Below are 17,312 nucleotides of genomic sequence, written 5' to 3'. Positions count from 1 at the left end.
AGGCTCTGGGAGTACATAGAAGTGTTTCCATTGTTTTGAAGGATTTCGTTCAAATAAAAAGTAAACTAAAGAACTCTCTTCCCTAAAGAACTGGGTGTCTTTCCCCAGGGTTCATTGTTTACTTAGGGAATTGCTAACTAGAAAACAGGGGCCTCTCCTGGACTCTCCTCAGAATCCCGGGACAGCCTTGGGCAAAGCCAACCTCTGATGCTTTCAGAGGATCCAGCAAATTCCAGAAACACCATGGAGGGAATGAGGGCCTTTAATGACATCCTTATTCACTCGTTTGCAGAAAGGGGGTATGAACTGTGCTTGGAAAGCAACTAATGGTTTTAGGAAAACACCAGCTGATCCGTTTTATACCAGAAAACCAAGGACTCGTGAGAAAACACTCCAAGAATTCTATTTTGGCCAAAGATATGATTTAAATTGCTAGATACTGAGAAATTCACTCCCTGGGTAGGGTATTTTCATTATATCCCATATTATCCTGGTTTGGTTTGGTTTCTTATTTCCTTGCCTTTGGGGGTCAGATTTCATTCCCCCTGCAGCGCTCTCACAGGTTTCTTCAAGGTGTCATAGCTAAAGATTCACTTAATATTTGATAAGTCATAAAACATAAAAAGCACAGGGGCAGTAAAGAGAATCAATTAAACAAGAGATAAATTCTCTCTGGGACGGACGAAAATGAACCTGAACTTGGACAGGGAGGAAGAGAAGCAGCATTTCGGCGCGTTTGTGTAAACCAGGCAGATTCCACACCCCTCAACGTGTTTTCCAATTTTTGTTCTATTTTTCTGTGCTCCTGCCTGAGGACATTGGCGTCTGGACAATCAATGACAGAGGCTTACACACATGTACAGTCGAGCACAAACCCAGCAGAGCTGCCGAAATTGTTTAAAAGTTTCCGTGTGGAATCCACCACAAAGTCCCAGTTAAAAGGGCTAGGAGTGAGAGCTGAGCTCTCAAATGACTCAGACAAAAAAAGATAATACCCCCAGGCATCTGTATGTCTCAGCATTTAAATTATATCCCTTGAAATGCCAATTTGGATTTTGTGCCAAGAAGCAGTCGAAGCCTTTTTTCATGGAAATACCCAATAGAAGACCAATCTGTTTAAATGAAAGGTGTCTCTAATCATTTGGTATAAACATAACATGTTTTTATTTTATTATGTAACCTTGAATTATCTTAGCCTCTAATGAGGATCTCGTATTGTTACTGATTCTCAATAATTTCATGGAATTATGTTGTCTAAATGCATATTCCGAAACTAAAGAAAAAAAGAAAAACCTAGTTAATTATTTCAACACAACTGCTTGATCCAGCGCATTTCTGGCTTCAGAAAAGGACTGTTACATGTTAAAGAAAATTAATTTTATCTAAAAGGGGTTTTCCCTCAGTGCCAAGTCCTCACAGGTACCCTGGTACAAGGAAAATTGTCAGTAGATCTGTTTCTAAGTCACTGAACTATTTGTATATTTCCCTTGCTTCTGATTTCCAGCCTGTATTTTTCTCTTTGTAGGATTAGTGATTATATGGATCTGACCCCCGTAGACATTGTAGGGAAGAGATGCTACCACTTCATCCACGCCGAAGATGTCGAGGGCATCAGGCACAGTCACTTGGACTGTAAGTACCTCCGGTGCGCAGGGACAGCCCAGCTGGGGTCCTCTCTCCTGGATGCTTTTTTTTTTGTTTGTTTCCATGCCAATTTCTCCCTTCACATCTCGTGCACATTTGAGATGACTGTCAGTGCACAGTGAGAAAAAGTGAGACATAAATCACTTCAACTTGTATTGGAATTAGATTGAAAACTGGATCTCGGGGCCTGGAGAAATTGCTGGATCTGTAGGTGCTCACCCCGGATTTCGTGGTCTCCTGCGTGCTCTCTCCCATGATGTGATGGGGGGACCTTTGTCTTAAGTGCCTTCTCGACCCTTTCATTTTCTAGAGCTACTTCCACTCTGAAATTTGTGGTCTCTGTTTCAAAATAGACGTGGGAAAAGACAAGTTCAGCTAGGCCAGAGCCTCATAAAATTTCCTACTTGACTCGCCACAGACCTGGGATGGGGGGGGAGGGGAGGGGCAGAGTGTGGATACTGCAGCTCTCAAAGGCGCTGACTTTTCACTGTATTTCTACAAAGAGGGCTATTTAGAGAGGCGGGTACCTCCATGTCCCGTCTCTTGGAAGGGCGAAAGTCATCTCAGCTCTTTGAGTCTGGTTCCCAGCTCCTGACCAGCAGGCTCACCTCCAAGGCACCTTTTGTGGGCGTTTAAGCAAAGCCGGGCCAGCAGAGCTCCGCTGGGTCCACACAGTGACTCACACACCAGCATCCTCATGTACTTTTCCCTCATCATACTTCAAGGGGCTGTTTTCACTGTGAGTGCAAGGCATCTCAAGTCCCATCGGGAGGCACCGTGGCCCTCTTAGGAAGAAGCTCTCTTTTCCAATGAGAGGGCCTTTTTATGACCATTCCGTAGACTCTTCCTAGAAGATGAGGGCTCTGCCATCTACATTCCTAGAAGGTTCTAAACCCAGTTCTGAACTCTGGTTTTAAATGCATGCAAGGGGGCACAAATGAGATGGTTCAGCTTGAAACGGAAGCTTTTATGTAGTAAGATCAGCCAGGTGGCCTCTGTGTTAATGTTGTCTTCCCTTTCTGGCCATGGTTGAGGACAGCTGTTTGAGCTCTCTCTGGCCCTTTGCAGTTGTTGACTCGTTTCAAACTGAGATCTTCAGAAGCATGATGGAGAGACAGTAAGCTAGCCGGAGTCTCAGAGTGTGAGCATCTCGCACTGTGTGTTGAATCCTGCATTAGCAGCACTGGCATGGGAGTGAGGTCAGTGTCAAGTTCTGAATGTGCTGTGTCTCTGGGAAAAGGCTGTCTGCGAGGCAGCTCTGGCAGATTCTACTCCCAACCCTGAGTGCATGCCTTGGTATGGCTCCCCAGGGATTTAGGGAGCCCACTTGTTGCTGAGAACAAATGGGTGTCGGGTATCACAGGAGCAGATGGTTCTTCAATTAATTGAGGGGAAAAAAATGATGCTATTTCCTGAAAAGAAACATCGGGTTCTTTGTAGCTGGGAATTTAGAGAAAATGGAGAAAAATCAGGATCTTTGGAGGAAGCTGTGAGTATATTTTGTGATGCAGATATGCCAGAGATTCAGACTTTTAAAATGAACGCATGTTTGTAAGACACAGTCATAGACCATGTGCGTGTACGTGGATTTGGCAGGGGGGTGGGGGGTGGGGCGGTGGTGCTTTTCCATTCTGGAATCTTAATCGAGGTCTAAATTCAGAAACCTGATGCTGACAAAAAAGAACTTTGTCATCCTCCATTATTATTTGGAAAACGTCATGCTATCTCTCTGGGATTTGATTTACAGCTTGAAGAAATACAATTCCTCAGGAACAGTGAGCCAGGGCAGTTCATTTCTTCCCATAAAGCAAAGGTCTCCAACAAATACATTTGAAGCCATCCTTTCCGATCTACTTTTATCTCGTTTTCAGTACCTGGAATAATTTGAGCGTGCTGAAAATAAACAACTCCGTCCACCATTCAGTATTGTGCTAGTATCCTAATTTTCCTGGTATCTTGCCAACTAATAAACACAGAAGGTATGCTTTCAAATTCTGTGATTTTTTTTTCATTACTTGATATTGACATACTGGCTATTGCTTTATGATTTTGTCTGCTAACAATGATTGAGTTCAGTCTTTCAACTCTTATACACATGACTTCTAATTTTAAGTTCTTTTAATAACCTTAAACGCATGAAAAACAAATAGAATGAGCTGATAATTCAGCACAGTAAAATACACTTCACATATTTAGCTATCACGCGGTGGAATAACTCCACAATGTCAAGTAGCACACAATTAGTAAAACTGTAGGGGGAGGAAAAAGGAGTGTTTTGATCCTGAAGAATTTTGATCCTAATCAGATTGAAATTTCAGCGTTCTTGTAGTGCTTAATATCTTCAATCACACACACACACAAATCAAACCGATGCCAGTGTCAGGTTTTGCATTCGGTGACTGAAATAAAATGCTAAAATATACAAATGCATCTCGCTTTGTACAATAAACATTAACATCATTATAAAGTAAGATTGAGTCTAAAACTGTGTGATGGAATGTCTGATGTTTACCTAATTCTCAAACCAAAGCCAGCCCAGTAACAAAATGACAGAGCATGTAATAAGTCTTGGTTGTGTAAACACTGGAAGAAAAGGCAAAAAGCCAGCCCAGCATCTTGCTTGTCCAGAGCCCTAGGCTATTACTGAACGATGCCTCAACTGTGCCTTCTTGGCAGGAGAAGGTCATGGTGACATGGAATCAGCTCAAGAATAAGATAGAATTCTAAAACAAAGGGATGGTTAAAAAATAAACCACATTAACTATTTAGCTTTTCCTCCTAAAGCTATTGGCACAATTCCTGGCTCTGTCCATGAAAGGCAGGTTGTAGTCATCTGATCTTACTTCTGATATTTTGAGATCTGTCTTATGCTCCAGTTTATGGATAAAACTTTAAAAAAAAAAAAAAAAAAGACTTGACAGCCTTTGATAACTCAAAATGCTATCTTTATCACTCAGATCTATTTTCCTAGCATAGGCAACTGTAAATCTATAGATGAGCTTGTTTCTAGAATAAGAAAAGTAAAAGGAAATCTCAGCTGCACCAGGATTTGACACCTCTGTAAAGTGAACCAAAAAACTTTGGACCATTTACTCTGCCACTAGGTTCACATGAGACACCCGAGAGGTCACTGGGTTCCAACATGAAGAATCACTAAGAATTACATTATATACACCAATACAGTGGGTTAGTGAAATGACAAAACCACGGGAGTTTAGGTCCTCTTCCGTCACACTGTGCCAAACACCTGTGTGACACTTCCTTCTTTATGCCACCTCACTGGAGTCACTGAACCCAGCTTCATTGATTCTTCAGGCCAAATTGAGCAAATCAACATTTTAAAGTTTGAACTTTAAATCATCCACATTAGCAATGATTGCAGCCCCTTTGCCTATCACCCTGAAACTTTCCAGGGTTCCAAGGTGGCGTTAGTGGTGAAGAACCCGCCTGCCAATGCAGGAGATATAAGAGACTCAGGTTCTATCCCTTGGTTGGGAAGATCCCCTCGAGAAGGGCATGGCAACCCACTCCAATATTCTTGCCTAGAGAATCCCCATGGACCGAAGAGCCTGGTGGGCTGCGGTCCTTAGTGCCATGTCACCCTGGAGTCACACACTCCCCTTACCTATAGGAATGGCTCGACCCTCCCCTGCTGTGCCTCTGCCTACAGTCCAGTAAACGGAAGGGCAAACCATGAGTGCTATCCAGAGAAACATGCCTCGTGTTGTGCTTTCGTCCCTGTCTACAGAAGATGCTCCTTTTGCCTTGAGATATCCTTAGGGTTCTTCCCGGGTCACATCAGCAACGACTCTTAAAACCTGGAAAGAGTGGCCTGAGGGGAAAACTTCCTTTCTCTTCATTACAATGTGTCCCAGCAGCAAGGCTCAAGGCTCTGCAGCAGTGGAGCTTTAGGGGAGGAAAAAGGAGCTCGAAAGTATAGAAGTGGCATCAGTTTTCCCTTCCTAGAACTGGGCCCAGGATGAGAAAACTCTGGCAGAGTTATTTCAGAAAGAGAGGAGGACTTCCAGCTTGTCTATGAGATCATTCAAGTTAAAAAGCACCACCTACCCAATGCATTGGGGAGGTGTTAAAAAAAATACAGTAGCCTGTTTCTTTCTTAATTACAAAATTCTATACTTCCGAACAAAACGAATACACAGCTACCTGGCATAATGCATTCCATGCTGTTTTGCATCAATAACCCCTACACTTCCCTCCTGAAGGCGTCTCATCGCCAAATGCAAGCCGACTGCTTAATGCAGGACTAATTAGTATACCCCCTTCCAGTCTGCAGGCCCTCCATTGTAATTCCTTCCCAGCTCATTTTTTTCCACAACCGAGCATCAATCAAAGTAAGTGCCCTGCCTGCCTAGGAAACACAAGATGCCCTGCATGCATTTGTCATCTGCCACACAAACAAAGGGGGAATTGAATTGTTGATTTGGGTATGCAGCCATTGCCTGCAGTAGAGGAAGGCTCGAGTGAAGGAAGGAGGGAAGGTGTAGAGTTTGCTGGGTGGGCCATGTGGAGATGGCACAGGGGATGTATTTTCTGATCTTAGATTTTTCCAAGGCTGGGTCTTCAGGGATTTAGCTGCCACCTGATCACTGGCTGGACGTTCCCCCCGCCAAAGCAAATGAGTTTTTTCCTCTTCTTCCATATGAATATGAAAATTCACATGAAAGGAAATGCATGTAATAGCTGGCACGTCTGCCTTTTTTCAGAAGCCAAGTCAGCCTAGCCTGTCCATTAACTAAAAAGATTGTCACACGGAGACAAAATTAAGTCAGGCTTTTATGCAGGAGCGAATTAGTATTATTACTTTACACCTTTTTTTTTTTTTTGGCAAGTGCTGATTTGGGTTTTTAAGTCCCAGGTCAGGCACACAGAGAGAACAGAGACCAGCAAGGGCCAGCCCACCAGCTGGGTGCCACTGCTCCATTGCATTCTAGAAATGCCAAATTTCAGGCCAAGCCTTAGGTTTACTGAGTCCAAACATGCAGTTAACAAAGGATCCCTAGCTGACTAACATTCATGTAAAAGTTTGAGAAGTACTGACCTCACTGGTATTTAGAAGGCATTGTTTTACATGGAGTAAAATACAGATCAACTAGTGATCTTAAGGAGTTCATTTATCCCCCCTCCAAGAGGTGAATTTTATTAATAGTAGTAAAAATGTGAATAGTCAAATGGCTCTGAGGGAATCTCAATCAGTGTTCAAATGAAACAAGCGTGATAACTCGATTAAGAGTTCAACTTCTTTATAAGCATATAAAGTTTTGAGTATCAGCGGAGAAAGTTAATAGGGTAGAGATGGTAGTAACTGCCAACTTGTAAGCAAACGTCAGTTTTTTCCCCAGGTTAATATTTGTCTAGGTACTTGATGTGTGAATAGGACAGTCATATTTTCCCTGTTCAAGGTCATCTAACATTTGCGAGTATTTACTACAGACAATAAGTTATTATAATTGTTATATAATTGATTATATTCTTTGCAGCCAAAGATGGAGAAGCTCTATACAGTCAGCAAACACAAGACCAGGAGCTGACTGTGGCTCAGACCATGAACTCCTTATTGCCAAATTCAGACTTAAATTGAAGACAGTAGGGAAAACCACTAGACCATTCAGGTATGACCTAAATCAAATCCCCTATGATTATACAGTGGAAGTGAGAAATAGATTTAAGGGCCTAAATCTGTTAGATAGAGTGCCTGATGAACTATGGACTGAGGTTCGTGACATTGTACAGGAGACAGGGATCAAGACCATCCCCATGGAAAAGAAATGCAGAAAAGCAAAATGGCTGTCTGGGGAGGCCTTACAAATAGCTGTGAAAAGAAGAGAAGTGAAAAGCAAAGGAGAAAAGGAAAGATATAAGCATCTGAATCCAGAGTTCCAAAGAATAGCAAGAAGAGATAAGAAAGCCTTCCTCAGTGATCAATGCAAAGAAATCGAGGAAAACAACAGAATGGGAAAGACTAGAGATCTCTTCAAGAAAATTAGAGATGCCAAGGGAACATTTCATGCAAAGATGGGCTCAATAAAGGACAGAAATGGTATGGACCTAACAGAAGATATTAAGAAGAGGTGGCAAGAATACACAGAAGAACTGTACAAAAAAGATCTTGATGACCAAGATAATCATGATGGTGTGATCACTCACCTAGAGCCAGACATCCTGGAATGTGAAATTAAGTGGGCCTTAGAAAGCATCACTACGAACAAAGCGAGTGGAGGTGATGGCATTCCAGTTGAGCTATTTGAAATCCTGAAAGATGATGCTGTGAAAGTGCTGCACTCAATATGCCAGCAAATTTGGAAAACTCAGCAGTGGCCACAGGACTGGAAAAGGTCCATTTTCATTCCAATCCCAAAGAAAGGCAATGCCAAAGAATGCTCAAACTACCACACAATTTCACTCATCTCACAGGCTAGTAAAGTAATGCTCAAAATTCTCCAAGCCAGGCTTCAGCAATTTGTGAACCATGAACTTCCAGATGTTCAAGCTGGTTTTAGAAAAGGCAGAGGAACCAGAGATCAAATTGCCAACATCTGCTGGATCATTGAAAAAGCAAGAGAGTTCCAGAAAAACATCTATTTCTGCTTTATTGACTATGCCAAAGCCTTTGAGTGTGTGGATCACAATAAACTGTAGAAAATTCTGAAAGAGATGGGAATACCAGACCACCTGACCTACCTCTTGAGAAACCTATATGTGGGTCAGGAAGCAACAGTTAGAACTGGACATGGAACAACAGACTGGTTCCAAATAGGAAAAGGAGTTGAGTCAAGGCTGTATATTGTCACCCTGCTTATTTAAGTTATATGCAGAGTACATCATGAGAAACACTGGGCTGGAAGAAGCACAAGCTGGAATCAAGATTGCCGGGAGAAATATCAATAACCTCAGATATGCAGATGACACCACCCTTATGGCAGAAAGTGAAGAGGAACTAAAAAGCCTCTTGATGAAAGTGAAAGTGGAGAGTGAACAAGTTGGCTTAAAGCTCAACATTCAGAAAACGAAGATCATGGCATCTGGTCCCATCACTTCATGGCAAATAGATGGGCAAACAGTGGAAACAGTGTCAGACTTTATTTTTTGGGGCTCCAAAATCACTGCAGATGGTGACTGCAGCCATGAAATTAAAAGACGCTTACTCCTTGGAAGAAAAGTTATGACCAACCTAGATAGCATATTGAAAAGCAGAGACATTATTTGCCAACAAATGTCCATCTAGTCAAGGCTATGGTTTTTCCAGTGGTCAAGTATGGATGTGAGAATTGGACTGTGAAGAAAGCTGAGCGCCAAAGAATTGATGCTTTTGAACTGTGGAATTGGAGAAGACTCTTGAGAGTCCTTTGGACTGCAAGGAGATCCAACCAGTCCATTCTAAAGATCAGCCCTGGGATTTCTTTGGAAGGAATGATGCTAAAGCTGAAACTCCAGGACTTTGGCCACCTCATGTGAAGAGTTGACTCATTGGAAAATACTCTGATGCTGGGACGGATTGGGGGCAGGAGGAAAAGGGGACGACAGAGGATGAGATGGCTGGATGGCATCACTGACTATGGAAATGAGTCTGGGTGAACTCCGGGAGTTGGTGATGGACAGGGAGGCCTGGCGTGCTGCAATTCATGGCGTCGCAAAGAGTCGGACAAGACTGAGCTACTGAACTGAACTGAACTGAATGCAATTCTAACATGGATTCCTGGAGTTTTCCTTATTACTATTTCAATTAGTAGCTGCTTTTTATTATCATAAAAAGAAACACCTGATATTTGAGAGAAATGAGCCCATTGCTGTTGTAAAGCACTATCCAAAAAAAAAAAAAAAATACTTCTAAATCATCTATTTTAAGCAAACTCAAGTATCTTAAATAAAACTAATTCCATTACTTCTTACAAAATAAAGGACAAGATGACATTGTATTTTTTTAATTATTTTGCTTGAAATATAGATTTAATGACACCCTGCATACCTCCCAAAAAACCTTCAAACTTTTCGATTAAAACACAAATGAGCAACACAGGATTTAATTTGCATATGTGTTGAGCATACAATGTTTTCCCATTAATATAGGGTTGACTAAGGAGCAGGTGATTTGAACCTCTTTGTGAACGCCCATCCCCTCTCTGGCCTCCTTGAGTTCTTGGGGCGACACCAGAACCCACCTATGGAAGTAACAGAAAACCCAAGTAAAAATGACATAAACTTTCTTTGTAATCATCTTCACTTTCCCTCCGTGATCAAAGGACAACTGTAGTTCCGCCAATAAATGTGCCTCATCGGACAGTGTCCAAAGTCAGGAGAGGGTCAGCTGCTACTTTCTGTTCATTTTCTGAAAGAAAATATCCCTGGAGGCTCTCCAGGAAAGTCTCATTGTCCAGCGCTTCATCAAATGCCCCAGCCTCGCCACGCACTGGATGGAATTACCATGGCTGGTTTAAACAATCACGGTTTATCTCCCTGAGGCATGGTGGAGGCCCACCACACATAGAGCCCCAAATGAGAGTCCTTTTACTCAAAAAGCAGCAGCAGATTTGCTATTCAGAGGACAATCAATGATGAGCGCACCTGGGAGAATCTGTAATGCTTTCACAATGAAGCACCAGGATTTCTGACAATTTAACAGAACAGGTGAACAGGTGAAATGTGCCTAAGCTCCTTTAAATAGTCCCGATTTTATGGAACACTCGTCTCTCCATACCTATGCCTCACCACTTAGATATTTCTTGGTAGAGATAGCAGACTTAGTGAAGTAACTGTATCTTGAAACACAGGATCTGCCAGAGACATAAAACAAACCTGACTACAAGATTCACCTCATCGTTTACCTTTCTGTAGGTCTCCCTACATCCCAGTACTTCATTTGCATTTTTAAAGGAAGTGAAGAATTCACCCAAGCCAGGATGGACCCGCTGTGTATTCACGGGCCTCCCCTTTCCATGAGTCATCCTTGTGATAAACTTGTTAGTGAAAGTGACTGATAAGCATCTGTCTCCTGTTTAAAGGCAAAGAGAGGCAAATCCTTACTTTCAGAAGACAGAAAACTTTTTCAACAGTCTTCCATGGTTGAGAGACTTCCCCCTGAATCTCGAGGTCCAAGGTTTCATCACATTCCAAACCTCAGTCAGTGCCCGGGAAGGGAAACGAAATTTCCGGGACCACCTGAGACTCAGACAGGAGGACAGGCGGGCAACAGGCTCTGCTTCCTTTGCTGTCCCCCAGTGTTGGCACCAAAGTCACTTTCAGCAACATCATTTCTTGGATGAGTGAATAAATTCACTGTTTTCCTGATTTCCTGGTCACAAACCTTAATTCCATGCTGAAGAGTTCAGTGTTCCTTATATAAGAAACCCCCACCCAAAAAGATGGTATGGGGGCTAAAAAATACTCTATTCTTAAGTGTCCCAGGTCAAGAAAAGCAGGAATAAAGAGTACTAAAACTCCCTGGTTGGACTGAAACCAAAAAAAAAAAAAAAAAAAAATCTAAGATCTCAGATGTCATTCTTGCCAACCATTACTTTGATTTCCAGTCCTAGAACATGATCCTCTCCATGTTAAAGCCTTGGTCTCCAGTTCTGCACGTTACGATCAACAAAAGGGGAATTTATTTTTTAAATTTTACTAATTGACATGTTTTCAATCAATGAAAAGTTTTCTGCATGATTCGATATTAACAGTTAATAAAAATCTATCCATCGGCGGTGTTACAGGAAAAAAAAAAAACCTCTTCTGAGGTTATAAATCACACAGATAGCGATTGAAGCAGGGCCTGTCATTATGGTATTAGGGGGAAAATCCATAGATGATGCACAGTCATTCACAGACCATCCACACACGCACGGCCTTCTGTCCTTAAGCTCTAACTCACATTAAGTATCAAATATTGTTAAACTTGACCAAATATTGCTCGGCACATAAATTTACAAAAAAACTAAAAACCAATTCGTGGATGCCTGCTATTTAAGACATCCAGCTCACTAATTGCAAAATCTATAGGAAAGTCTGCATGGCATCAAAGCCTTGCTTGATCCTGGAGCAGTTCTAAATGAAAAAACTGTCTCTATTGCAAGTAAATAAAGCACTCAGTGCACTGTTCCTGGCTCTAACACTGTTTCTCTTGTGGGTTTTGAAAATGACCTTCCTGTAAGCATCAAGGACTATAACTTTTTAGATAAAGAAACTTGTTCTTGTTTTAAGTCTATGTCAGGTTCATTCCCCTATATCCCACAGTTTTCAAAAGCAGAGGAAAAAGTAATCCAGAATTAAAAAAAAAAAAGTCCTGTTTCCAGAATGAAGTTCCCTGTCAGCCTGCCTTGGGCCTTAGGTGGAGAAGCAGAGATTAAAGAGTCAGTATTCTTTTTCATGTTTCATCTGCCAGTTTTGTGAATGTAGAAAGAAAACTAGTGGCTATAGCTAAGCACCCAACTGTGGTATTAAGTCAAAAGTGCGATTCTAGCACACCCCCAGCTTTCCATGCTCTCCACATTAGTGAAGTCAAAAATAATTTTTGAGTTTCTAGCAGAAAGCCCCCCACTTCCCCACTCCCCATTCTCTGCAGCCATTGATGAAGGTAGCTCAAGGGCGGGGGTGGGGGTGCAGGGTGAGCCTTGCCGCAGATGCATCCCCATATCACCATGGTGATAATGAAGCTCTTTGTCCAGCTGTGTGAATGTCCAGTGTGAACTCCCCGATGATCTCACCATTTCCTATTGATTCTATACTTACCTGAATACACCAAGTACTGCAGCTTTTCAATGCATATGCAAACCTCTAAAACGTCCTTTTGTGCAATACTCTGCTAAAAGACCGCTTTTGAGATGTGTTCTTCATCTCCTCTTCAAACTGAATTAGACTGCTTCCTTCTTTTGAAGGCACAAGTAACTCACTATTTAGAATCTTTGGCTTTGATTTTGTAGAACGGCCCAACAGGAAGAGAGCATGTTCTCTTTTTTCCTCCATATTTCTGAAGGCAAACTTGGACTGATTTGTTTTGATTTACTAAGAGAGTTATGTTGCTGCCACAGACACAGGCTTCCTTTATGTCCTTTCAATCATCAGTCTATGTGGACAGTTTTCCCCGGGAACACTGAAATCCCTCTGTTGGTCACTGTGTGCAGAGCCATGGTTGTGCACTCTGGCAAGAGCTCGTCGGATTTGAAGAGGGTTGGGGGTGGGGTGGGGACGTTTTCTCTACAAGTAGGACATTTCTTGTATGCCTGTCACTAAGTGCAAACCAAGAGACTGGGTGGTTTTTTAAAAAGATAGTCAATCGAGCTGAGCATCCCATCTTTGGGCATAAAATACATAGGTGATGTAAAAAGTCACATGTTCTAAAACATAAACCCACCACATTTTTCTTTGAACTACATTCGCCATTTCCTTCATAATTAGAGGCGGGTGATATTTTGACACTTAAGAGACAAAAATCGTCAGATGAGCAGGGCTGGAATGGTTCAACCAGGAAGATCTAAGTCTCTCCTTGTCTCTGATAGCTTCTTCTCACAAATGTGGGGTCAGCCCTGTCCTGCAGAGCACAGTCTGTAACTCAAAGGCATCTGTAGCTTGGAAGATGGGACAGCCCTAGGGATGGCTTCTTGGTTTTTCTCAGAGCTGAGCCATAGCAGCTGAAAGCAAGACTTTGGAGCTTGAAAGAGCATGTTCTCATGCAGCAGCAGAGGCGTCCACAGTTATGCCTGGGACCAGCCAAGACTGTAAGGGCATCTGGGAAATTTACACACTCAGCCTCCCTGGTCTTCACGCTTACCCTCCAAAACCTAAGACAAGGCCATTTCAGTGTTTCGAGATCCTTAAATAAAAATTAATCCCTGGACTTCCCTGGTACTCTGGTGGTTAAGAATCTGCCTGCCAATGCAGAGGACACGGGTTCCATCCCTGGTCTGGGAAGATCCCACGTGCCACGGGGCAACTAAGCCTGTGTACCACAACTACTGAGCCTATGCTTGAGAACCCACGTTCTGCAGAGAAGCCAACGCAATGAGAAGCCCGTGCAGCACAACTGGAGAAAGCCTAAGCACAGCAATGAAGACCCAGCATAGCCAAAAATAAATACTTAGAAATTAAAAAAAAAAAAAGATTAATTCTTATTGCCCAATTTTAAGGACATCGTTCTGGAAATGTTATGATGTGATCATTGAGTTCAGTAGGCACACATAGGCTGCTCTACCAAAAAGTTTGGACAGCAAAAATAAACTTTGTGATTAATTAAAGAGAAGATGCCAGGTTACGTTTTAGAAGTACTCAGACCATATCATGGAGTAAGACTAAAAATATGATCCACATGAATATTCCTCTCTCTCGGTTTCTTCTCTTTATAGTTTGAGCATATTGTTATGAATGTTCTCCTGGGCTCATGGGTTTGTTGAGTATCTATCTCTTTTCAAGGGACAATTAACTATTTTTTAAGGACTTCTGTATCAAATAACTTCATGTATTCGTGCTTAGACATGTCCTACTATTTGTGACACCATGGACTGTAGCCCACCAGGCTCCCCTGGACTCCATGGGACTGTCCAGGCAAGAACACTGCAGTGGGTTGCCATTTCCTTCTCCTGGGGATCTTCCTCACCCAGGGATCGAACCCGTGTCTTCTGCATTGGCAGGCAGATTCTTTACCGCTGAGGCATCTGCAAAGCCCATATCAAGTAACTTACATCATGCTTATTTCTGTTTTTCTCCACGAAAGGGATTTTGTAAAATAGACTAAAACAGTCTCTCATTTCTCTCCATTATTTAAAGCTAGAATCCCAAAATAAAAATAACAGCCCTAGATTAGTGAGAATTGAGAAAGTTTTTGTGTTTATCAAGTTGTCTAACTTACTACAAACTAAAAATCCCTCTCAAACTGGCACCAAGGTGGCTTTTCTTCTTGAGCTGATTAGAACCACATGAGCTCAGGAAAAGCTGTCAGATCCTGCCTCTGGCACAGCTGGAATGATCCAACTGATTTGCTAGTACGATTTAAAAAAAAAAAAGGAAACTTCATCCACAAATCATACATTTATGTTCTAGAGCCTCAAGCAAAAATTATTCCCTGTTCATTTTAAAAGAAGCAAAATTCCACTGTGACCTCTTTTATAGGTCCTCTGGAAAAACAAAAGCACTGAGGTGATCTTGTGGTCAACATTTCATATAGTAGGAGCTAACTGTCCCTTAGACAGCAAAGAGATCAAACCAGGATATCAACCTAAATGTAATCCTAAAGGACATCAACCCTGAATATTTATTGGAAGGACTGATGCTGAAGCTGAAACTCCAACACTTTGGCCACATGATGCAAAGAGCCAACTTACTGAAAAAGACCCTGATGCTGTGAAAGATTCGGAGACGGCAATGGCAACCCACTCCAGTACTCTGGCCTGGAAAATCCCATGGACAGAGGAGCCTGGTAGACTGGAGTCCATGGGGTCGCTAAGAGTCGGGCACGACTGGGCGACTTCACATTCACTTTTCACTTTCCCGCATTGGAGAAGGAAATGGCAACCCACTCCAGTGTTCTTGCCTGGAGAATCCCAGGGACGGGGGAGCCTGGTGGGCTGCCGTCTATGGGGTCACACAGAGTCGGACACAACTGAAGCAACTTAGCAGCAGCAGCTGGGAAAGAATGAAGGCAGGAGGAGAAGGGGGCGACAGAGAATGAGATGGTTGGGTGGCATACTGACTCATTAAACATGAGTTTGAGTAAACCTGGGAGATAGTGAAGGACAGGGAGGCCTGGGGTGCTGTAGTCCATGGGACGCAATGAGTTGGACACGACTTTACTGACTGAATAGGAGCTAACTCAGACCCAGCCTTATCTCCGGTTATCTAGATTTCCATAGACATATGGGGGGTGTCATTCAGAAAACACTGATCCTCAGCAAACAGTCATGATCTAACACCATGCTAGAATGTCTCCCTTTTCATAATTCTGTTTGTCAGGCTGGCCCAGAGCAAATCAATGTATTAAGTCAAACTTATCTTCTTGAGCTGACGGTGACAGGCCCCTGGATCTGCTCTGTGGTGTTGACCATATTAAGTAAAGGCACTCAAGTAGCTCCTGATTCCCCAGGGGACCCCTCAGGGGTCCCCTCCTTCCCAGGCTTTTTACCACCACTTCCTCACTAAGCTTCCCTGGCCTGCCTGTCTCTCACTGAGGTCTCCTCTCTTTGCCAGATGGCCCTTGGCCTGAGTGATAAATAATATCATGTAATCATGGATCCTAATAAAGTTGTATTTATCTTCTCAGGAAACACAGATGCACCTAATCAGATCCAGAGTCATGCTGCCTGAACCCAAAAAGGTGACACCTCATCAGTCTTTTAGTAAATAAAGCCTTTCTGTCCCTTCACAACACACGCATGGGGCCCACTCCCAAGGCTGATGATTCACTGGTCATGCATTCCAGAAAGGAGATTTTGCTTCTTTGTTTATAAGAAAGTATTATTAGAAAGGGAGTGATGATCTTTATGTTGATTCTGCAAATTCTTACTTGGCTTTATAATTTTTGTCTCACTTTGCTATGCACTGCATGGGGTTTCCCAGGTGGCGCTAGTGGTAAAGAACCTGCCTGCCCATGCAGGAGACATAAGAGACATGGATTCAATTCCTAGGCCGGGAAGATCCCCTGGAGGAGGGCCTGGAGAATCCCATGGACAGAAGGTTGCAAAGAGTCAGATATGACTGAAGCCACTAAACAACAACAAAGCACTGCATTGTGGAATAGTGTTTTTGTTTTTTTTTTTAATTTTTGCATGCTTTGGGTCAAATTCTAGTCCAAAATCCCCAGCCAGGCTGAGCTGGGCTGGCCTAGCATCTCAGTGTTGTCTTCATGTGACTCTAAAAAAGGGACTTCTTAGGCTCTTTGCCTTTATTGAAAAGTGTAGGACCATTTGAAATAAGCCCTTATTCCAGATACACAGCAGGAAGAATTATACACCAACCACTGATTGGGGTACTCTAAGTTTTCTCTGTGAAAACAGTGGGCAGAATTTCATAAGCCACCGTTCCTCTATTAATAGTTAACCAGGCTGAGAGGATCTGAATAAAAGCACATCTTGTTGCATGCAACAATGGTTTGACAGAAGAGCTGTATGGCAGAGTCAGTATTTTACTGCTTTCAGCTTCACTACGCAGTTTTGTAGTCGGGGAAGCCATGCATGCAGAATGGCAGAACTTACAATTGCCTACAAAAGCAGAGTACAATCCTACCTGTGGAGCCTCACCACCAAGAGAAGGTGACAGTTCCGGGTTTTAAAAATACCCTAAACTGTAGAATAGTTTCAGAAAAGAACTCATCACTCTTTGAAGCACTCATCAAAGCAAGCCATTTTCAAGCAACTGTTGAAACAGAAGTATTAAATTTTATAGTCAGCCATTTGGTATATTTTGCGACCAAAAAAAAAGGAGAATGGGAGGAAAGCATTGAAGTTTATGTGTTTATGGATAAAATATGTGGAGGTTTGATGTTTGATCACTTTCAGAGCCAAGAAGAGTGGCTCAGACACAACGGGAAGAGCTTCCACAGCCTTAAACACAGCTCTTTTCCAAAGTGACTTCCCTTTACCCATCCACACCCCCTCCCAAAAAAAATCAAAATGTACTTCACGAAACTATTGTATATGAAGCACTTATTAGCCATAATTAAATGGACAATATGA

General features: G+C 42.5%; 1 protein-coding gene across 5 annotated transcripts in view; it reads left to right on the top strand.

The window, feature by feature from the left end:
* NPAS3 (neuronal PAS domain protein 3) overlaps nt 1-17,312 on the top strand; it is a 964,678-nt gene that overhangs the window by 935,699 nt on the left and 11,667 nt on the right. For all 5 annotated transcript variants that reach the window (XM_025271190.3, XM_025271193.3, XM_044933430.2 and 2 more), the window contains one exon: nt 1,526-1,632. In XM_025271190.3, coding sequence (XP_025126975.1) covers nt 1,526-1,632 — 107 coding nt within the window. The remainder of the gene's footprint in view (nt 1-1,525; nt 1,633-17,312) is intronic.

The sequence above is a fragment of the Bubalus bubalis genome, chromosome 20 (assembly GCF_019923935.1).
Source record: "Bubalus bubalis isolate 160015118507 breed Murrah chromosome 20, NDDB_SH_1, whole genome shotgun sequence".
Classification (NCBI taxonomy): Eukaryota; Metazoa; Chordata; class Mammalia; order Artiodactyla; family Bovidae; genus Bubalus; species Bubalus bubalis.
This window is presented reverse-complemented; position numbering and strand designations above follow the sequence as displayed.